At 43.8% G+C, this 23,815-nt stretch overlaps 2 protein-coding genes across 2 annotated transcripts in view; both read right to left on the bottom strand.

Annotated features, from left to right (window-relative positions):
• LOC310871126 (occludin-like) overlaps positions 1-8,526 on the bottom strand; it is a gene marked incomplete at both ends in the record, with an annotated part of 34,275 nt that extends 25,749 nt beyond the window's left edge. Inside the window, 4 exons of the mRNA XM_083782615.1 lie at positions 1,760-1,816; positions 3,035-3,206; positions 4,168-4,229; positions 7,987-8,526. Coding sequence (XP_083638741.1) covers positions 1,760-1,816; positions 3,035-3,206; positions 4,168-4,229; positions 7,987-8,526 — 831 coding nt within the window. The remainder of the gene's footprint in view (positions 1-1,759; positions 1,817-3,034; positions 3,207-4,167; positions 4,230-7,986) is intronic.
• Positions 8,527-12,214: 3,688 nt separating this feature from the next.
• On the bottom strand, positions 12,215-20,170 carry LOC310871125 (MARVEL domain-containing protein 2-like; the record flags this gene model as incomplete). Its single annotated transcript, XM_083782614.1, has 5 exons — positions 12,215-12,331; positions 13,670-13,720; positions 14,647-14,821; positions 16,350-16,573; positions 19,055-20,170. 5 exons carry the CDS (start codon positions 20,168-20,170, stop codon positions 12,215-12,217), a joined length of 1,683 nt encoding a protein of 560 aa, XP_083638740.1.
• Between the last annotated feature and the right edge of the window lie 3,645 nt (positions 20,171-23,815).

Raw genomic sequence — 23,815 nt, 5'->3', positions numbered from 1 at the left:
CAGTAAAGTAAAAGCACCTCAAAATTGTATTTAAGTAGATCCAAAGTAAGTCATTTTACTTAGTTACTTTATACAGTTACACCACTGTAACTGTAAACATATGGCTGCACCGTTCTGCTCTGATGTTTCAGTGTGTGTTACTCCTGTTTGGATGCACACTGTTGTTCCTCCTGGGGGTTTGTGTACTGTGTTTGGCCAAGGCCCTACTCTCAGGTGCAGTGAATGCACTGACGCTGATTAGTCAGGCAATTGGGGAGTGATTGAGTGACAATCAGCTGAGTGTCAGTGGCAATGAGTGTCAGTCCAGATTTAACCCTTTACCCTCCATTTCTCCAAGTTGACTTCACAGCTACTATAGGCTATGGACATTTTAATAAGTTTGAAATGTTTGCAACATCAATGATATATATATATATATATATATATATATATATATATATATATATATATATATATATATATATATATAATATATATTATAGCCTACAAAACAAACCACACCACGTTTAAAAAAATATAATTTATTAATAGTTTTACAAAATAAATAAATAGTGAATTCAAAACGAATTGTTAATTTAACAATAAGTCATGTCTTAATGCATTAGGCCTACATATTCATCCAAAAATATTATATGATTTCATATAATATTAATGTGAATTTGACTTCAAAACAGACATCTCTGCAATTAAAAGTTACAGCTTATCTTTATTTCCCTTTTCTTTGATAATTCCACACAATGCGTAGCCCCTGGCATATAAAATGTCACATTAGCACCATTGGTTCACAGTAAAACAATTTTTACCACACAGACAACATGACTAATTAGATGATGAGGAACAGGTGGAGATGAAGGGGATGGGGATGGAGAATTGACAGAGTAACTTTGCTTTTATGTAGGGAGTATGAAAGAGCAAAATGTCCGCGCATGATTTCCTCACGACCGACCCTTTGTCACAGTGTTCACGGGCAAAACTGTGGATCCTCTTTTTGAAGTATAGCTTTAAATGTTTAATTTAGCTTTCAGATGGTCGTAGCGCTCTTTCTTCGCCAGGAAGGAAGGGTTCTGTGGAGTCAAAACAGAAACAATATATGACTGCAGGCCCCAGCGTCAGATGTTCAAGCTCTCCATCTCTTTTTTTCCCCTTTCCCATTAATAATTACTTTGGACAACAGTAAGTAAACAGCTCTTGATTTGCGTCCTGCACACAAGTGCCCAACACTCATTGGGGACACCATTTTACACAGCATGACTACAGTATATTGAATTATTTCAATGAATGTAAACATATACTGTATTGTGTCTTGACAAATTAAATCTGCCACAACAAAAGCTCCTTTAAAAAAAAAACATAATAGGCCCTATCTCAATTTTTTCATAATCATCTAACTCAATGAAATGGAGGGTATGCGCATGTTGTTTAATGCAATCAGATAGGACTTTTCTGCGTGGATGTATGGGCCGTCAAGGCCACTTGGTATAGGCGTTCCCGCTTAACTTCCGGGTATGATGATGATGATGTCATGTGCATATAATATTACCACAGATAGAAAACATCTATTAGTATAGGACTATCTCTCTTCCTCTGGAGTGGCATTAAACCTCTAATAATAACCTCTAAATATCTAATAGATCTCTCGTTAAATGTTAAAAGTTATTTTTGGAGGCTGTTTCACATGCAGTGAGCAGATTGGGAACACGAGGACAATCCTGAGCCCCTTGTAAGTTGTTCTGTATATCTGAATCCATCTTACACTCACCATTACACTCTTTTTTTGCTCATACTTCTTCAGAACTGCCTCAATTCTCCTCTGCTCCTATTGGATAGACACATAATAACAATGGAACTGAATAGAATAGAATGTGAGCTACACTACAGTATACAACAATAAGAGGACCATAGTACGATGCAAGTAAAAAATATCTTGCAGAGTTCAATAATAATGCCAAAGGACTGTGTAAAGAAATGGGAAACTATCATCTATGACCACATGCTTCAAAGACACGAAAAGAAGTACAACATTCATGTCAGACATTTCCACCATAATATCATAATGTAGCGACAGAGATGTATAAAATGCATAACAGGTTAAACCTAAATTATAGGCCTTCATTGGAGCTGATCATCAAAACAATATGGTACACTATATCAAAGTCTAAAATGTGGTTTTGTATGGGATTGATATACAAATGTGTATATTAGAGACCAGCGGATGGCAGGTTTAGCCGCGGTTGCCGCGGTTAACCGCAGTTTGGGGTGGATTTGGGTCATTCAAATACATTATAAATTAATATTGGATAAACCATGCGTTGAAATAATGCGGGAAATAAATTAATGGCATCTATATATAGGCTTTCTATAGCTTTTAAACCCACAGAATCTCGGCAAAATCTCGCAAATACGCAGGTGGTTGTGGATTTATAAATTGGAATAATTAACTCTTTTGCCCCCAAGTGCGTACGTATGTCGACGCTAGGTGGCGTCATATCCCAAGTCCGTATATATATATATATATATATATACGTACCCCAACGTATAGACTCCGTCTATATAATAGTTGATTCCTACGGAAGCCTGGCCATTGGTCCGGTTCCCATAGCAACGCCCCACCGCTCCAACTATGGGATTGGAAATATATTCACAGTGCAAAGCAGTGGAAGGGAGGATTTTCAAACCGTCATAACTCAGATTCTAGGATTTTGGTGGATTTTTCTGCCATCCACATTTCGGTGGATTTTGTGCCTTTGTACCGCGACGCTGGCACCATGTAAACGCTTCTGACGAGAGGTAAGGAGTGTGTGCGTGTTCCAATGCTGCGGTGGTGTGTGTGTGTGTGTGGGGGGGGGGGGGGGGGAGTGCAAACACCGTCTTCTTAAAGTGAACGTGTACTGTATATGCTGGCCCCTGGAGCTGGGGTTTATGCTAACAGCTAGCATCGTAGAGAGAGTTAATGCGATAACGGGCGGATTATAAATATGCACACGCGGATTCGGGTGACACAAAAAAACCTCATTTATAACTCTCTCTGTCTCACCTCTGTGGTTACGCCGTCTCTTGGAAGCTTGGTCATCATTTCGTCTAGCTGTCTGATCTTCACGAGGATAGGACTGATTTCCCTGTGGAGCTCCTTGTATTCCTCATACTGCTTATAAAATGCTCTCTTAAAGTACTCCCTTTCCTCCACAGTGGGAATCCCTGGGTATTCCCTGTAAAGTGTATGGTTATAACATTGGACAATTTTACTTTTCATATTGCAAAACAAAAGTTTAACTGAGAGGGAAAAAGGTCAGTACTTTCTTCTTTCATATAAGTCAGCTTTTTAATTAGGCTACTATTTAGTTAGCTATTTTACTTAACTAGGGGTTTGGGTTGCTATGCGGGTGCCATGTCATTAGTCAGAATGTTCATTGTTCCGAAATTACTATCCCTATCTCTAAAGGATTATTCATAGTCTGGATTTTCGGTGGTGAGGTGACCACCGCTCCGGTGGTGAGCTGACCACCGGAGCTGAAATAACGTTGAGCGGTGGTGAGTAAAAACAGAGAGAAGGGCTGGAGCGGTGACGGTGGTTTGCTCTTCACCACGGCTCGTGACGTCATGTTGTAGTTCGGTGGTCACCTAAACACCGAAAATCCAGACTATGTATGAGCCTTAACCCTAAACCTAAACACAACCGCAAGCACGGGAGCAGTGCATGTTCGCCAACTTTAATGCATGTTCAGACTAACGGGACTTCGGATCTATGGGCAGTTCCCGCTATGTGTGAGCCGCTAAACGTGTTTGTTGCGCTCTCTTTAACACCAACCCATTCATTTCTGGTGGAAATTCTTGTCCGATGTTTAAAATATCAATTTAGCCGATAGCCGATACTGATACCGATACTGATACCGATAGATGTTTGTGCCAGGGAAACTATACATCTTCAATACAAGAAATGAATGTTCCGAATCTACAGCTTGGTAGGCTGCAGATAGCCAACACACATAGCCAACGCAAAATGTATGCTATCAACAACAGATAATTATATCGGCTACTGCCATCAGTTAATGTCAGTGATATCGGCCAATACCGATATGTGGACCGATACATCGGTGCATCACTAGTCAGCACACATCAATGTAGAAATCAACTATGAAGAAGAAGAAGCAGAAAAATAATCAAACATACTTTACGGTTACGGGAGTCTTCTTATTAACTATTTCATCAAGCACAATCTTCTTGGATTTGGTCTGGGCAAATTGGAAGAGAAAGGGTATAAAAATATCGTCAGATCAGCTATCAGACAGTATTATAAAAATCACACCCGTGTGAAGTGAGGGGTGCTGATATATTAAAGTCTAACTCATGTTGTTTAGGTGATGTAAAACAAACGGTGACAAAACAAACATTAAATTCTCTTTATTGTTAATGGCATTTAATGTTTGTGTCATGGACAAGATGACGTAAGTTTTCCCTTCATTGTCAATGTCTTTTTTTAAACAAACATTGAACTAAAAACAAACCTGTATATAGGAGGGGCCCTCAAAAACAAGCCTCTACAGAAATTTCAACAAAATGTTAAATTAAATATATTAAAGCATGATTGCGACCGAACACTCTCTGTTACCCCCTTAATTAGGTCTGACCACCACTTCATAACCTTCTCCCTCTCTCTCTCCACCCTCCCGCCTAAACCTACTAACCCTCCGAACGTCACCTCCCGACGCAATCTCAAGTCCCTAAACCCCTCCTCCCTCTCATCCTCTATTCTCTCCTCTCTACCCTCCCTGGAGTCATTCCTCTCCCTCTCACCTGACACTGCAACCTCATCCTTCCTCTCCTCTATCTCATCTGCATTCGACCAACACTGCCCGCTCTCATCCAGGCCAGCTCGCTCATGTCCACCGGCTCCCTGGCTATCTGAAACTCTCAGATCTGAACGAACACCTCTAAGGGCAGCTGAAAGAAAGTGGCACAAGACAAAGCTACCAGATGACCTTTGACACTTTCACTCACTCCTCTCTGCCTTTGCCCACTCACTAACCACTGCTAAAACCTCTTTCTACCACACCAAAATCCAATCCTGTACTTTTAACCCAAGGAAGCTCTTCTCCACTTTCTCCTCCCTCCTTAAACCCCCTCCCCCCACTCAACCTTCATCCCTCACTACTGATGTTTTTGTCAACTACTTCGAGAAGAAGGTTGATGATATCAGCAGCTCCTTTCCTCCCCTCCCACATAAAGTGGCATCTGACTCAACCAACACCAACCCCAACATACCATGCATGTCCTCCTTCTCTCCTCTTTCCCCAGACGAGGTTCTACAACTAGTAACATCCTCTAGACCTACCACTTGTCCTCTTGACCCTGTCCCGTCTCCAATCTTCCAGACCATCGCACCTGATCTGCTCCCCTTCATCACCTCCATCATCAACACCTCAGTAACCTCAGGCTGCGTCCCATTTGCCCTAAAGTCAGCCAGAGTAACACCACTCCTCAAGAAACCAACCCTTGACCCCTCAGATGTCAAGAACTACAGACCGGTATCACTCCTTTCATTTATTTCTAAAACCATTGAACGTGTTGTCTCCAACCAGCTCTCTCTCCATCTCTCACAGAACAACCTGCTGGATCCCAACCAGTCCGGATTCAAGAAGGCCCACTCCACAGAAACTGCCCTGCTGGCAGTCACAAGCTGCCCAAGCTGCTTCCCACTCTGCAGTACTGATTCTCCTAGACCTATCAGCAGCATTTGACACAGTGAACCACCAGCTGCTCCTAGACACCCTAGCGGAGCTAGGCATCGGTGGAACGGCACTAAAGTGGTTCTCCTCCTACCTCACCGACCGGACCTACCAGGTTTCCTGGAAAGGTCTGTTATCATCCCCCCGAACCCTCCAAACTGGGGTCCCACAGGGATCTGTACTTGGTCCCCTCCTTTTCTCACTGTACACTAAATCCCTTGGCACTATCATCTCTGCTCACAATATATCCTATCACTGCTACGCCGATGACACACAACTGTTCCTATCCTTCCCCCCCTCTGCCACTCAGGTGGAAGAGCGCATCACTGCATGCCTGGCTGACATCTCACAGTGGATGTCCTCCAACCACCTCAAGCTGAACCCAGACAAGACTGAGCTTCTCTTCTTCCCAGCTAAGTCCTGCCCTATGCGGGAGCTAACTATTTCCGTAGACAACGCCCTGGTAACGTCTGTCCCAACAGCCAGGAATCTTGGTGTTGTCCTGGACAGTCAGCTCTCGTTCAAAGCTCACATCACAGCTGTCACTCGATCCTGTAGGTTCACACTCTATAACATACGACGAATTAGACCGTTCCTCACCCAGGAATCAGCCCAGCTCCTAATCCAGACAACAGTCTTGTCAAAACTCGACTATTGTAACTCCCTCCTTACTGGCCTACCAGCATGTGCACTTAAGCCTCTCCAGCTGATCCAAAATGCAGCAGCTCGCTTGGTCTTCAACCAGCCAAAATTCTCACATGTCTCCCCCCTGCTCTGCTCCCTCCACTGGCTCCCGTTCGCTGCCCGCACAGAATACAAAACTCTGATGCTGGCATTCAAAGCAACCAAAGGTATGGCTCCCCCATATCTTGCAGGTATGATTGAACCCTACAAACCCTCCCGCGCACTCAGATCAGCCAACGCAGGGAAGCTGGAAGTACCCTCACTAAAAACACCGGGACAACGCTCCACACGTCCCAAACTCTTCTCCCTTCTGGCTCCAAAACTGTGGAATGCACTTCCCATTGCAGTCAGAACTGCAGCATCACTCCCAATCTTCCGCCGTAGCCTGAAAACCCACCTTTTCAGACTCTATCATGGCCCATAGCAGCCCCTTACCCTAACCCCTTAGATAGCATTTCTGTTGACTTAGATAGCATTTGACACAGACTTATAGCATGTTATGTAGACAGCACTATAATTGTATTGTATATAGTCATAGCACGCCATAGTACATATGTATAGCATAGTAGTAAATATGTATAGTTTATATATATAGTGTATGTATAGTTTCATTATACAGATATTCCACTGTTACTTTCTTAGCTTACGCATGTTTCATGATAAATGCTTTTATGTGATGTATTCCCATGCTTTTGTTCTTGTTTAAATGTAAATCGCTCTGGATTAAGAGCGTCTGCTAAATGCCTAAATTGTAATTGTAAATTGTACAGAAAGCAGCAGGTTCATTATTATAATTAATTAACCGCTTATTTATTTACCCTTTCTTGTCTTTTTCGAGTGCTCTCTTGCTATAGGCTATGTGAATCTAATTATATATATATATATATATATATATTTATATATATATATATATATATATATCTCTATATTTAATAAATAACCTTTGTTTTGCCTTTTTTGAGTGGCTTTGCTATGCCCTATGGGGATATCCCCTTGGGATTATGGTGGGGTAACGTTAGCTCAGTATGTTTGTCCGTGTGTGTAAGTCTATTAAAAATGAATGAATGAAAGAAGCATGGTGAATATTACTATAGACAATGCGTTTAGGTTTTAGATCATTTTCTAGAGGTAAATCTATAAAAAATGTCTTCAATATGTCTGTTATTAATAGTAAAGACAAGTCATATCAAAGTAATATCAGTCCTTCACATTTTAAAGGGATTGTGACATAAAACAAATATTTCTGTAATCTTTCTGAATTCTTTTAGGTTTTCTGAGCTCAATTGCACCCAAAAAAACGGAACTTTTAACATTCACTAGATTTTCTGTGTTGTGGGGATTTCTGGCTCAAACAGGTGCTCTGAGTTTCCTGCTGTTTGTGATGTAAGAGACAGAAAATCCCATATATTGGGATTTGCCAGCAGATGTCACTGTTTTCACTGTTTTGCCTGTTTTCATTGCAGCTCAGAAAGGCTTCCAAACCCCAGAGAAAGCTGAAAATTAATGTCACAAAACCTTTAAGATGAGACCAGCAACCATGCGGTGCTCCAAATGTCCAACAAATGAGACAAATTGTTACCATGATCCTAACGTGCTCCGTCTCCCGGCGTGCAGCTTGATACCTCCATATCTTCAGACAGAGCAGGTAGCTCGCCAGATACATGAGCATGTTGACGAAGATGAACGCCGTGCCCGCCATCTGGCCCCCGTCCACCCGACACAGATGGGCCATGACGGGATTAACGCCCAACGTCGTGTAACAAAGTCCTCCGCGGTTGAGGTCGTTGAGGTGCACGATCCCCGCCGACATGTACAGCAGGAACAGGGCCACGTTGGTGACCGCCTCCGTGAGCGGCCACCAGGGGGAGTCCAGGAGAATGGTGCGGTAGTACATGGTCATGCCCATCACCAGGAGGATCAGGGTCACGACCCAGGAGAGCCCGACGGCGGCCAGGACGAAGGGGGTCATGGGGCCTCGGTAGGACCTCCCGGACAGACTGTTATTGTGCGTGCCGTTGTAGAAGTTGGCCCACTCCCTGTCCCTCTGGATGTAGGCGATGACGAAGGCGACGACCATGCCTCCGAAGACGAGTTGCGCTCCGCCGAGGAGTCTGAGCATCCCGGGCCACGATTTGAAATACGAGTACTTCATTCTATACTATATATATAGACCTTCCACCCTTCTCAGCATTATAAGAACTCAGCAGGATGGATACTGGTTAGCAGCGATTCCCGAATGAATGAACGCTCCTCGCGGCACTGGAACGACGGGAGTTGGCGGGGTTGTATACGCCGGGGGTCGGTCATACTGCCTAGCCTCGAACATGACGGAGTTGATGTGTGGCGGAGAGGGGCAGCCAGAGGTGGGAGGCCTATGGAAACAAATTGCATACATATTTTATGGTATAGCATTGTATAACAATAACTTTCTTTTAAAGATTTTAAATAATTGTCAAACCTGTAGCAATCTATTTCTAATATATCTTGGAGCAATCTTCCAATTAAACAACTTTATCTCTCTCACGCGCGAGCGAGCACACACTCACGCACGCACGCACGCACACACACACACCTTTCATTGAAGTTTTATTTATTCTCGAAATTACACTGAGTAATCAAACTCATTTTCAGTGCCGTCGAGTAATACAATCACATCACGATACATCAGAAGATCAGGAAAATAAAAACAAATAATACAATACAATACAAGGTATCCGTGTACACACACACACACACACACACACACACACACACACACACACACACACACACACACACACACACACACACACACACACACACACACACACATGCACGCACACCCACCCACCCACCCACCCATGCTTCATCAGTGCAGTGGAACTAAATCCAAGACAAGATGCTTCAATAATTCAGACAGACAGCTGATCAGAGGCCACCTGAGGCAACTATGCATGGTGTTTGCCGCATGGCGGCCTATGGTGATGATGATGATGATGAAGAGGAGATATTTGTGGGGCCATGGAAGCCCTATAGTCATGCACATGCTCACTGCATGGTCTCTTCGAGGGCGCACATTTGCGTTCAGAAATCGGCTAAATGAATGACACAGTATTCACTCTGGAGTCTTTTCTGCTCTATTTCTCCTCACGCACACAGGGTTTTATTCTCACCCGTATAACCGGTGTGCGTGAATAATTCAAAAGCTGACCTACAAATTCACGAGAGGCTACCGTAGCTTACCACACATCACAAGCTAGCCCAAATTTCAGTTATTTGTCCCTTTTGCGTCCTGCTCTTCTATGGCTCTGTCCACTAAATTCTGTGTTGAATTTTGTAAATGTGAAACAATGCATCTGAAACATTAGAAACCATAAAAGTCATAGGCTGGCTGTGATAATTACCATTTAAAAATGGCCAGGTTTTCATTTTCAGTCAGAGAAGTTATATTAAATAATTTTCTAAATATGTTTAAATAATAAGCCCTGGCTATAATATACAGTATATCCATTATTTAATTGTGATAAGAGGTCAACAAGTTACACTGAGTATACATGTAGTAGCCTGGCTATAGATGGAGATGGATCTCTTACCTATAGTCTGTGGAAGATTCCCAAGCTTTCAACTTTCTACCTGCTGTGCTGCCATCGTTGAATAATTCCGTCTATAGAGTTCTGTTCCCACATTTTTATTTAGCTCTGCACAACTCTACGTGTTCTATAGTTCATTCTACAACTCTACCTCTCGATGGAGATTGAATAACGTGTTGGTTTGTTTGTTGTTACACGACTCTAGCAGCTAGCAGACCTGACTTGGGGACCTGCACCTGCCGCGCAAGACTAAGTAATGATTAATGAACTCTGTAGCCTTGCCTTATTCTGTTCCATAGGGAAGGTCTATATAGCCATAGGCCTGTAGCCTATCGTTTATAGTGGCTAGCATAACATCCTAGCTATGCTGGCTTATATTATAAGCGTTCATACATTGGCTACTAGTAAACTACAAGGTCAGATATACAGTAGCCAACTACGCAACATGGTAATCAGTTTGAAATGTTCACAACATCAAAGCTATTATACAAACATTGTATTTATACCACTGGGCTATAGCATGGGCTGCAGCACAGGGGGGGGGGGGGGGGGCAAACCAAACCACACTACACACACCATGTTTAAGAAATACAAAATGTATTTATTAGTCGTTTACAAAAGAAAATAAATCATGCGTAAATTAAAAAATAAATCTAATTTAACCCATTCTGACCTGAGATCAGATTCATACGAGGTTTCCGCCGGACACACACTGGTCTGATGAACCCATTCTGACCTGAGATCAGATTCTAAAAATGTCACAATCGTTCTTCGATTTTTCAAAAATAGCAGACCTACAAGCTCGTATCGCGCCACTCGGTGGCGCGATATGAGCTTGTAGATCTGCTATTTTTAAATAGCTAAAGCATAACATGATGCTGACACCAAAATGGGTGCCCGGTCAGAATGGGTTAACAATAAGTCATGACTGAATGCATGATTATTTATATTCATGCACATGATTTTTGACAACCACTCCAAGGAACAGCAATGTCCGTGTTCACCTATGCCTGTGTTCACCTATGTGTGTCTGTGTTTGCAATGAGTATATGACTATGAGTACCAGTAGGGGCGCTGTTGTGCCAGAAACAGAGAGAGGGATAGTGCTGCACTGTTGCCTGCTAATGAGAGAAAGAGAGGTGGGGGGGGGGGGGGGGGGGGGGGGAATTGCACCACTCAGTTCACACGGGTGTGATTATTTTATTATAGTGTAACAGCCAATAGAGGGTATGTGCATGCATAAAGTGAATGTCAAATCGAGTTTAATGTCATTTAATGCAATCAAATAGGACTTTTCTAGGGGCACGGTGGCACAGTTGGTAGTGCTGTCCCCTCACAGCTAGAAGGTCCTGGGTCCGACTCCCGCTGGGGACGCAGTGGGTGCTAGGGGTGTGCTCTCTCCTCCGTGTCATCAGTGCCCATACCCGAGGCGGGGTTGGCGAACGGGCCTTTCTGTGTGGTGTTTGCATGTTCTCCCCGTGTCCCCTAGGGTAGGTACCCTCACAAAAAAAACATGCAGTAATCCTGGTCTCTAAACTGCCTCCCCCTGGCCAGCCGGGGCGCCTGATGGAGGGGAAAGGAACTGGTCAGAATAACGTGTTCCTTCCACGCACTACGTCCAACCAGGGAAACTCCCCCCTGTTAGGTGAAAAGAAGCAGCTTGGACTCCTCATGCATAGAAGGAAGTGTCGTGCCCAGGATTACATTAGATAATTGACACTGGGTGAAAAAATTGGTTGCAAAATTGTGTGATAAAAAATAAAATAAAAAAGAATTTGGAAGGAATACTATTAGGCTATATTGGATTCGGTGCCCGGGATCGAACCCATGAACTTGTGGTCCAATTTTGGAAAATCCTATAGGATCCTATTAGAAATTCTGAAATTAGGATTTTCTTTGGCAATAATGGTTAGGCAATTTTAATAGGATATCAATATAAAATGTCACTGTATTAGCACCATTGTTGCTGATCGTAAAACAGTTTTTCACAAATACGAAATGACATTAGATGATGGAATATGGAACAGCTGGGTGGATATAGGGTTGTAGAATTGACAGAGATTGACAACGTTGTCAGCTTTGTCTCTTTTTAATGTGTTTTTAAATGTGAAGCATCATGAGCCATGGAGAACGGTATTTTGCTCCCCCTGTATGCCCAGTGTATATTGTGGAAGTGACAATACATCTGATTGATTGATTGATTGATTGAGAGCAGCCTATGAGCAAAATGTGATGTCCTCACGAGCCACCCCTTGCCACAGTGTTCTGGTCAAAAGTGTGGATCCTCTTTTTGATGTGGCTTAGTTTGGCTTTCAGATAGTCGCAGCGTTCTTTCTTCTCCAGGAAGGAAGGGTCCTGAGGGGTCAAACAGAAACAATCTGTTGATTTTGACAGGACATTTTGATTTTAGTTTTTTGGTGATATAGTCTTTGGAATGAAACTTAATTTAGTTTTAGTCATCTGAACTGTTTCAGTGTTAGTCTAGTTCTAGTGGACTAAGTATATGATTTTAGTCGACTAAATCTACAGTTGGTTTTTTGGTTGTTCGACAAAAATGCATTTTTGCAGGCCTTGATGCCTGATTTTACACGTGGTTGCATGCTGAAAATAGCTGATCTGCAAGCTCACAGCGCGTCGCAGCACGACACGTTGTGAGCTTGTAGATCAGCTATACCTATCTGAAAAATCGGGGTCCCTGGAAGAACATATTTTCAGATGGGGAGTCAGTGCACTCAGCGGCCAATTACATAATATTTTTGGGGGTCCTTGACATGGGAAGGTTTGAGAACGACTGACATAGAAACATGAGGTTTTTCAGAAAACTGTCAGTATTTAGAAGACATTTTGTAGAATCGTACTCAGGTCAAAATTGGTTAATGTTCTGTTGGCTATCGCCTGATTATTTCATTAATGCAGATGTTTAATGGGAACTCCCAGAGGCTGCCACATCTCATAGTGGCAGGAATATTATCCGCATGGGTGGACAGCATCATATAAAAAAAGAAAACTAATAATTACCTGGGTGTTTGGACAACAGTAAACAGCTCTAATATATCTCTCTGTTAAATGTTTTAAAATGATTGCTAAATTATATTTCCGGGGGCTGTTTCACATGCAGTGAGCAGATTGGGAACACAAGGTACTAATAATACAATACAATACAATACAATACAATACAATACAATACAATACAATACAAGGTATCCGTGTACACATACGCACACACACACACACGCACGCACGCACGCACGCACGCACGCACGGACACACACACACACACACACACACACACACACACACACACCATTGTTCTGTATCTGAATCCATCAACAGTGTTGTTTTTGGCAGAACATTTCAATTTTAGTTTTTAGTCGTAGTCTTTGGAATGAAACTTAGTTTATATTAATATTACATTTTTAGTCTAGTTTAAGTCGAGTAAATATCATTAGATTTTAGTCGACTAAATCCCAACGCGTTGTGAGCTATTTTCAGCATGCAAGTGTAAAATTACTTTTAGTCTAGTTTTCATTTGTTGACGAAATTGTTACTATGTTTAGTCATAGTTTTAGTAGCCTCGGAAACCCAGACGTTTTCATAGTTTTAGTCACCATAGCTTAGTAGAAAAAAGGTAGTCGACCAACATTTTTCGTCATAGTACAGTATTTGTATTTATCAACACTGTCCATCACTTACACTTTTCTTTTGCTCAAACTTCTTCAGAACTTTCTCAATTCTCCTCTGCTCCTATAATGAAGACACATAATAATGACAGAACTGAATATAGAATAGAAAGTGAGCTACAGTACAACATTGTGTCTTATAATGTCATAATGTAGGGACTTATAGGGACATATATTTGCGTATAAAATGGTTTAACAGGTTAAACGTAAATTAATAGCCTTCACAATTCACCAATAGCTAAGACCCGGCCTCTCCAGTTAGACACTCCCACTTGGACACTTTCCAGCCAGGCTCATTCATTCCAATGTAAATATCATGGATTTTACACATTAAATACTGGTTCATTTTTGGAACCAGACCTTCAAAATCTCTTCCAAATCCGTCTGCCACTGGAAATGTGTGTTGGCATTTCTTTTTTAAAACAATGTCTTATCATAATAGGAAAACTATTGGTGGAGAGGTTTGTCTAACCCATGTTATGCTTAGCTGTGATTGGACCACAGCAGTTTGGGGAGGGCTTAGCTATAGGTCAATTGAGGCTGAATTGAATGATGAATGTCAACTGATGATCCCATGACTCGCCCCCTTTCAGAACGACGAGTGGCCCAGGAAATTATTCTCCATTCATTTTCTCCATAGGCTTTTCAAAAAGTATTTATTTAAAGACGGTTACGCCGCGGACAAAGCCAACTCGGATAACCGTCTTTATATAAATACTTTTTGAAAAGCCTATGGAGAAAATGAATGGAGAATCATTTCCTGGGCCACTCGTCGTTCTGAAAGGGGGTGGGACTGCGACGCTCTATAGGGTGCATATGGAAAGAAATTCTATCAAAGTCTAAAAGTTTTGGCATTTCGTTGGAGTTGATAGCAAAAATAACACAAGGAATGAGTCAATTTACGTTACATGACTGCATCCTATTGCCACTTCGAACGAAATTATTTATCTGAAAATATCTGATTATATACGTATGTAGTATCTCTCTCACCTCTGTGGTCACACTGTAGTCTCGCGGAAGCTTGGCCATCACGCCGTCTAACTGTCTGAATTTCACGAGGACAGCAGTGACTTCCCTGTGGAGCTCCTTGTATTCCTCATACTGGTCATTGAACACGGCTCTGTACATCTCCCTCTCCTCCACAGTGCAGACCTCTGGGTATTTCCTGTGAGAGGATTATGGTTAACATTAGAGATGTCCCGATACTGTATCGCTATCGGATCGGCCCTTTTTTTTGTCATATCGGGTCATAGCGGTATCGGTGAATATGCCAGTCGTCTAACCACCGATCCGACACAGGGGGTAAGGGGTTGACACTATGGCAAAATGTTGGGGCATGTGGAGTTTGCTTTGGAGTTGCCCAAACTGCAAGTGCACATTTGAGTGAGGAGTCTGGCAGTCTGCTATATAAACACAGCACGAGACATATAGCTAGATAGCTATAAACACAACGTGAGATCACAACACTGGTATCGGTATTCGGTATCGGCTAACACAGAAATTGAGGTATTGGGATCGGATCAGAGGCGACAAATCGCGACATCCCTATAGTTAACGTTGGACAATGTCACTTTTCATTACAAAGCAAAAGATAACTGAGAGAGAAAGGGTCAGAATTGTGTGACTCGGAGTCACTCAAGATTCGACACAGTGCATCTAAAAGTTGTATTCCCCTTTAGTACAATCTGGTTATTAAAAAAATGTGTGGATACATACAGTACTGTAAGGAAACCTTGACATTTGGAATAATATTATTCTAGTTTTGTATTAACAACTACTCATCCACTTAAAATCAGACCCGTCTGAAGAGAGTACTGTACTGTACTGTACTGTACTGTACTGTACTGTACTGTACTGTACTGTACTGTACTGTACTGTACTGTACTGTACTGTACTGTACTGTACTGTACTGTACTGTACTGTACTGTACTCCTCCCTGGCCTGTGTGTGTGTGTGTGTGTGTGTGTGTGTGTGTGTGTGTGTGTGTGTGTGTGTGTGTGTGTGTGTGTGTGTGTGTGTGTGTGTGTGTGTGTGTGTGTGTGTGTGTGTGAGAGAGAGAGAGAGAGACGCTGTTCAACAGTGACATCCAGTGGTATTGGTGTACAGACAGACAGGCCTCATTCACACCTAAAAGACACCTGTCTTGTCTGTATTTAATGGCCGCCCCGTCACATGGTTTGACCAAACGTTTTTGTTTGATGGGGGGGGGGAAGGGGGAGGCAGAACACAGCCATCAAACAAAAATGTTTGGTCAAACCATGTGACTTCCATTGGAAATGCATTGGGGCGGCCATTAAACACGGACAAGACACAAGACACGGACAAGACAGGTGTCTTTTAGGTGTGAATGAGGCCAGAGTCTTCGCACACACATAAAGAACAACGTTGCTGTGCTCTGCCTGTGTTTCATGGCCGCCCCAATGCTTTTCCAATGGAAGTCACGTGTTTGACCAAACATTTGTGTTTGATTGCCCCCCTCACACACAACTGTTTGGTCAAACCATGTGACTTCCATTGGAAAAACATTGAGGCGGGCCATGAAACACGGACAGCACAGAGCATGTTCGTCTGATATGTGTGTACGAAGCCTGACAGACACAGACAGACAGACAGACAGACAGACAGACAGACAGACACGTAGTGACGTATAGGAGTGGTTAGCGCCACTCAGAAAGCTTTGACTGCACACTCACGAGACATAATCGGCAATGACTAATGTTTTGGGTACATAGTTGGGCGGAGCAGCTCGCTGCAGGGTGACAACAGGCTCCTCGTGGAACCGTGTTGTCATGGACGATGTGTGCAGTTTAACGTGTCTGTTATTGCTCTCTCTCGCACACACATCCATTTCATCTTCAAACACAATCCTCTTGGATTTAGTCTGGGCCAACTGGACAGAGGAATAAGGCTCTCCTCCCTGTGGGGAAAATTCGAAGAGAAATGGCAAGGAAAATATGGTTAGATCAGCTATCTGACAGTATTATAAACACAAGCCTCTATCTACAGCAATTGCAAGCAAAGTGAGTGACTAAGTGACTAAAACACATTTTGCAACTGGTCGAAATAACGTGTTCCTTCCACATGCTACGTTCGGCCGGGTGAAACTCTTCCTTGTCAGGCTTGGACTCCTCATGCATATAAGGAAGCATGAGGTCAGTCCACTGCCCCCCCCCCCCCCCCCCAGGTTGGCAGAGGAAGTGTAGCGCCCAGGATTACATTAGATAATTGACACTGGGTGAAAAAATGGGTTGCAAAATCGTGGGATAATTTATTTTAAATATAAAACACATTTTGTCCTTCTTTGACAAATGAACCTTAGGAAGCCATATTCCTTAAGCTGGCGTAGCACATTGGCTTATCACATTGCTTCTTTTTGCGAACAGTATAGCCTAATAAATTCTGTACCGTGAAGTAAAACAACAAGCATGCTTTGTGTGCAAAGAATTATAAATTAAGTCTTTTCAAAGTAGTGCACAGATTATCATGTATTTTACTGTTACATCTAGAGTCTCTGTGTGTGTCAATGTGCATTGACCTTGTACAGTATGTCACATAATAGGCTACACTTAAAAAATAAACATTACACATCAACCATATATACACAGTACATTCAGCATCGACTTGAAACATTCTTCAAAGTTGTTTTGGGTTGGCGGTGGCTCAGGGGTAGAGTGGCCGGATGGTTGCCAGTTCGAACCGAGGGGCTCCCCCAGAGTCAGTGGAGAAGTATAGCCTGGCCTAGCCAGCGTGCTTTCTGCTCTAGAGGGGCGGGCACGCAAAGGAGCAACCGCTGGACAATGTTGGTTCACCGATGTGAGTCGTCTTTTATATTCCCAAACCGAGTATATGACAACGGTCTCAATTGTTCATGAATAATGTTTGTTATGAGCTGGTCCAGCCGGCTCCATTCACTGCCATGTATTCATTGCACTTCCGGTGTGAGTTTGGCTCCCATGAAAGTGTCCAGGAAAGTGTCATGGCGCAGCCCAGTCACGTGACCATTTCCTTTCCTTCTCAGAGCTTCCTTGTCCTAAACCAGGACATGTCTCTCGTTCCCCCAGGCTTTCATTTCTTTGAACCGAACGTGGTATAGTGTCGAAGTGTCCTTGAGCAAAGACACTTAATTGCTCCCAATGTGCAGGTTTGGTGCCTAGCTTGCATGGTTTCCTCTGTCATCGGTGTATGAATGGGTGAATGTAATGCACAATCTATGTAAAGCGCCTTGGATAAAGGTGCTATATAAATGTACCACTGTTGACTCAGTCAGTTTCAGCAGCCCTATAGTACCTGAATGTTACTGTATGTTTTGATGTGTCATATTACTATCCTTAAAATAAAGATGACAGACAGAGCAGTGATCCTGCAAGGTGCACTTACTGTACAAGTTATAATATCATGACTCAGCCCTCTGTCTCACACAATGTAATGCAGGAGGCACAGACTTACAACAAAGACTGACTGTCATAATTATCCCTAGAACACTATTAAAACATAGGTTTTGTTACACCACCACTAAACACGGGTATATTATTTTTTAAATATCCCTAAAAAACGAAGTTGGGAACTTCTCCTTTGGTCCACCCGTTATAAGACATGTGAGAATGGTCCAGTGAAGAAAAAAAAATAACAATAAAAAAGTCCATTGTGGGTGTATGGGATTTTTTCTCTAACACATTTTGGTGTTGGCATCATGTTATGCTTTAGCTATTGAAAAATAGCAGATCTACAAGCTCATAGCGCGCCACCAAGTGGCGCGCTACGAGCTTGTAGGTCTGCTATTTTTGAAAAATCGAAGAACGACTGACATTTTTAGAATCTGATCTCAGGTCAGAATGGGTTAATCAGACCAGTGTGTGTCCAGTGGAAACCTTGTATGAATCTGATCTCAGGTCAGACTCAGAGTGTGTTAGACACGGGTGAAATTCACCCGAACACTGTGGGCAGGAAAACAAACCTATACCTTCTATGATGTCACTGAGCATCATGAAGGTACTGAAAGACCCACCCACCTCAGACATTCAGCAACACTATGAAAATTGCTAAAATGTAATAGTGTTCTAGGGGTATAAAAAGGTACATGAAGATAGTTAACTGATCATTTATTTATACTCTTTCTTGTCTTCTTTTTGGGTGCACTCTTGTGATATGGGTGATATCCCCATGGGATTATTGTGGGGTAATGTTGGTTGTCTGTGGTGAGCTCATCTCAGGAGACCTATGTTTGCTAGCCCCCCTCAAAAACTATAATTATATTGCTGCTGTACATGCATAGAATAGCAACAACTAATGAGAAAGTATAGCACCCGGATTGAAAGGTATAACAACGTATAGGTTACAACAGGTCTAAATACAAACTGCAACCAGCGTGCCAATGTCCAGAAATGAGACAAATAGTTACCATGTTCATAATGTGCTCCATCTCCCGGCGTGAGGCTTCATGCCGCCACATCTTCAGACACACCAGGAAGCTCACCAGATACAACAGCATGTTGATGAAGATGAACGCCGTGCCAGCCATCTGGCCCCCGTCCACCCGACACAGATTGGCCACGATGGGATTAACGCCCACCGTCGCGAAACAAAGTCCTCCGCGGTTGAGGTCGTTGAGGTACACGATCCCCGCCGACATGTACAGCAGGAACAGGGCCACGTTGGTGAACGCCTCCGTGAGCGGCCACCAGGGAGCGTCCAGGAGAATGGTGCGGTAGTACATGGTCATGCCCATCACCAGGAGGATCAGGGTCACGACCCAGGAGAGCCCGGCGACGGCCAGGACGAAGGGGGTCATGGGGCCTCGGTAGGAGTACCCGGACAGGCCCAGGCCGTTGTTGTACGCCCCGTTGTATTGTCCGTAGGAGTTGGACCACTCGCTGTCTCGCTGGACGTAGGCGATGACGCAGGCGACGACCATGCCTCCGAAGAGAAGCTGGACTCCGGCGAGGAGCCTGAGCAGCCCGGGCCACGATTTAAGATACGAGTACTTCATTTTGTAGACCTCCACCTTCTCGGCGTAGTACTCTGCGGGGTGGATGCTGGTCAGCAGCGATTCCTCTCCCGGACACGGAGGGAACAGGTCGTCCAGCAAAGGTTTTTGAGAGCCGTGGCTGGAGTAGCCCACCGAGTGCCTGCGTTCCGGCAGGGGACTGACGGGCGGACTCACCCTGGTGCCATTGGGAAGGACCTTGAACTCGTCTCTGTTGGAGCTGCTGCTCTCAAAGTCACGATCGGCGGCGTCGTCGTCTCTCCCGACCGGATCATCGGTGTCCTCTCGCTTGACCCATTTCTGCACGACGCTCCCCCATGACTGAGGGAGGAGAGATGTCAGCCTGTCCCTGATGATGTCCCCGGCATTGACGACGCCGCTCTGTTTCGGGGCGGCGTGCGATGGGATGGAGCTGACGGAGCTGGGGACGTCATCCGACGTGCTGTCTGGTGGCGCGGGTCCATGATCCACCCATACAGGCGCTGGGACATCCCTTATTGGAGACCCTCTGTGGGAGACGGGCTGAACCATTACTCACAGCAGGATGGTCTCCTCCAAACCGCGCGCTTTGTTTGGGCACTTCGCCGTGCGACGACGTGGTGCTGGCTTCCTCAGTTCATGGGCTAATCGAGGAAGGGAGGATTGATGGAGGTCATTTTGTGACGGAGAGGTCGAGTGGAAGAAGAAACTGGGAAAATGTAAAAGAGCACTCATGGTCAGTTTAATGTCGGATTCATATACTTTAGTTATGCCCATGCAGAAAATAGCCCATGTACAGTTACAGTACACTACAGTGCGAGCTCTCAGCGCACTGTACTTCGACACGTCGAAAGCTTGTGAATCGGATATGGTTTTCACTTTCACGCCCAACTAAGTATTCACTAAGTAAGTATAAATCAGACTCTTAAACTTTGTAGGCATTCAAATGTGTCATTGTAAAAAACTACAACACCGGTAAATTAGTACACACTGTAGGCTACTGTAGCTACAGTATGCCCTTTATATTTCTCATATAACCCTTTGAGTTGAGAATATAACCGAGTCAATTTTGCGAGAGACTGCTCTCCTCCTACTCTCTTGGATAAAGCATGCTATAATGGTGCTGCACAATAGCCTCTCTCCTCTGAGATACTATAGGAAATACCCATTCATCACACTGTGCAGTCAATGTCAGAAATAGTTTAAGCTCTCTGTGGGATCATAGCAACACAGCTTTCCTACTAGCTCCTTGCTCGCTCAACTCAGAACAGGCAGGCTTTGCACAATAACAAGCGTAATAAGAGAGATCCTATAAGTGTCAGCCAAGCCAAGCCAAATTACAGTGGAGTTTAAGCCATGCAGTACTTTGACTCAGCGCAGCCCATGCAGCAATTTTTAAGCGTACACCAGTAACTACGGTAACAACAGGTTAAAGTTGAACCACTGTGGGCTACTGTGGGCCTATATGTATATATATATATATTCAGAAATCAACAGCTTTCCTTTACCTCTCTGATGCAGAATCCAATTCTTCACTCTGACCAGCAGGCAGTTGTTGGATTTGTTGTTGTGGAACAGCCAGGAGCTGCTTGTTGTATAAGACAAGAGGAACTGTTATTATAAAATGGCTACGCTCCCCACTCCACCAGGCCCACAGAAGCATAGCCAGGCTCTCAGGTGACTCACTCCTGTTATAAAATTCTCAGTTCCGCACACGCAGGTTTCCTGTGTGTGCGACGTGCGTGTGTGTGTGCGCACGTGTGTGTGTGTGTGTGTGTGTGTGTGTGTGTGTGTGTGTGAGTGTGTGCGTGTGTGTGTGTGTGTGTGTGTGTGTGTGTGTGTGTGTGCGTGCGTGCGTTCGTGTGTGTGTGTGCGTGTGTGTGTGTGCATTGAGAGCAGGGGCAGCTTAAACATTAAACCTGCATAGGGCAGGCCAGTGTGTTGGTGCAGCGGGGAGGCAGGCACTATTCTGCTAATCTGTGGGAGTGAAAGAAAGGCCATAAATGTTGCCGTTCAAAAGACAGAAAGCAGCCCTTTACTTTTTTCACAACAACAGGTGATATAAAAGTTCCTCCTTTTGGCATTCCTTGTTGCTCATGTTTACACTGGAAATAAGGTGATAATAGGCTCAGCTTTGTGGATGGATATATAATTTGAACCAATAGTTAGTTTGCATATGGAGATTATGGTAATCTTAAATAGCCTAACAACCATGAAGTCTTATCAGTCCTAAACTATAAATTATACCGCCTATATCTAAGATCTACGAAAAACACCTTTATCTTCACACTAGGCCTATCTATGAATAATTGAATTTCATCTCAACAACACCGTAGTCATGTTGCAGTTGCAGATGGACCATTTGAATATTCATTAAGGTAATGGAGAAGTCACACAACACACAGTGGCAAGAGGGAGTTTTCTCTCTTATTGTAGCGTTACAAATATTTGAATATCCGTCACTAGAGGGCAGCAAATACTGGTGCTTCCCCCTTAGACCCTGTCTGCCTGCCTGCCTGCCTGCCTGCCTGCCTGCCTGCCTGCCTGCCTGCCTGCCTGCCTGCCTGCCTGCCTGCCTGCCTGCCTGCCTGCCTGCCTGCCTGCCTGCCTGCCTGCCTGCCTGCCTGCCTGTCTGCCTGCCTGCCTCTCTCTCTCTCTCCCTCCCCAATGCTTTCTCTGTCTCTCTCTATCCCAATCTATGCTTCTCATTCCCCCTCATCATGTCTTGTCTCATACCGTCATACTACACTATGCCCAGCCATGTTGATCATCATCGTCTGACCTGACCCTCTTTCTTCACGTAAAGAAGGCCATGGGCATACAACTAGAACAGAGTGGAACAGACAGACAGAGACATCTATTCTCATGGCCGCCCAAGGCCTAATTCCTTGTGGCCCTCTAGGGTGACCAAGACAAGTTCTAGTTTTCTAGGCTGTGTTTATAGTTTCACCTACAGTGTCTCCGGTCATATACTGTAGTTAAAATGGTCTCAAGTATGTTCTCAACTGGATTTTTTTTTTTTTTTTTTCTATAGCTGTTTTCAATTCACCATGATATAGTTTCTCTGTCCGGTTGTCTAGGGTGACCAAGACAAGTTCTAGTTTTCTATAGGCTGTGTTTAGTTTCACCTACAGTGTCTCCGGTCATATACTGTAGTTAAAATGTAATATGGTCTCAAGTATGTTCTCAACTGGAATTCTTCTTTTTTTTTTTATATATAGCTGTTTTCAATTCACCATGATATAGTTTCTCTGTCCGGTTGTTTAATAATATCGTATTGGCATGCGTAGCACCGAAAGACCTTTGTGTACATGTCCTTGGAAGAATGCCTTCTTGGCAGGTGTTCAGCCTGGTGTGGTCTCCTGTTGTAGGTTAAATAATTGAAGGATTGACAAAGTTCTTCAGGGTGAAGTATTGATAATTTATTGAGAAGATAACAACATAAAGAGAGTGAGGAACAGAACAGGCCTCCTGGCCTGTTCCAGCAGCCCCTCCGCTGGGTGCAAGCCTCCTCAACCCCATTCCCAGACAGTTCTTATACTGTATAGTCTTGTCTTAACAGAGATGCTATACTAAATGTCCATATAAGGATCTGCGTTAAAGATAAGAGCGACACACAAATATACCTTCGCTGAGTGAGGAGGAGTCGAGTGGAGGAGTCAAGTCGGCTGTTAGATTGACAGCTGCAGTTGAGTGAGACTGAGCACTTTGGTGAGCAATGAGACTGAATGGAAGGCAGAGAAATACACAAGAATGCATATATTTGGCAATCTATTTGGCATTCTAAAATATCCATTACACTCCCACATTATAGCTGTACTATACATTGACTGTACGACGCCGGTTTTTGAGTGGTGCAACCACTCCAAGGAACAGCAATGTCCCTATATGTCCTGACCCGGCTATGTGACTATATGTCCGTTTAGAGTACCAGTAGGGGCAAAAGTGGTGCTGTTGTGCTGAGAGAGAGAGAGAGAGAGAGAGAGAGAGAGAGAGAGAGAGAGAGAGAGAGAGAGAGAGAGAGAGAGAGAGAGAGAGAGAGAGAGAGAGAGAGAGAGAGAGAGAGAGAGAGAGAGAGAGAGAGAGAGAGAGAGAGAGAGAGAGAGAGAGAGAGAGAGGGGGGGGGGGGGGGGAGTTGCACCACTCAGTTCACACAGGTGTGATTTTACAAATGCATATATTTTCCCCAGACCTGCT

The sequence above is a fragment of the Protomyctophum parallelum genome (assembly GCF_964188405.1).
Source record: "Protomyctophum parallelum genome assembly, chromosome: 14".
NCBI lineage: Eukaryota > Metazoa > Chordata > Actinopteri > Myctophiformes > Myctophidae > Protomyctophum > Protomyctophum parallelum.
This window is presented reverse-complemented; position numbering and strand designations above follow the sequence as displayed.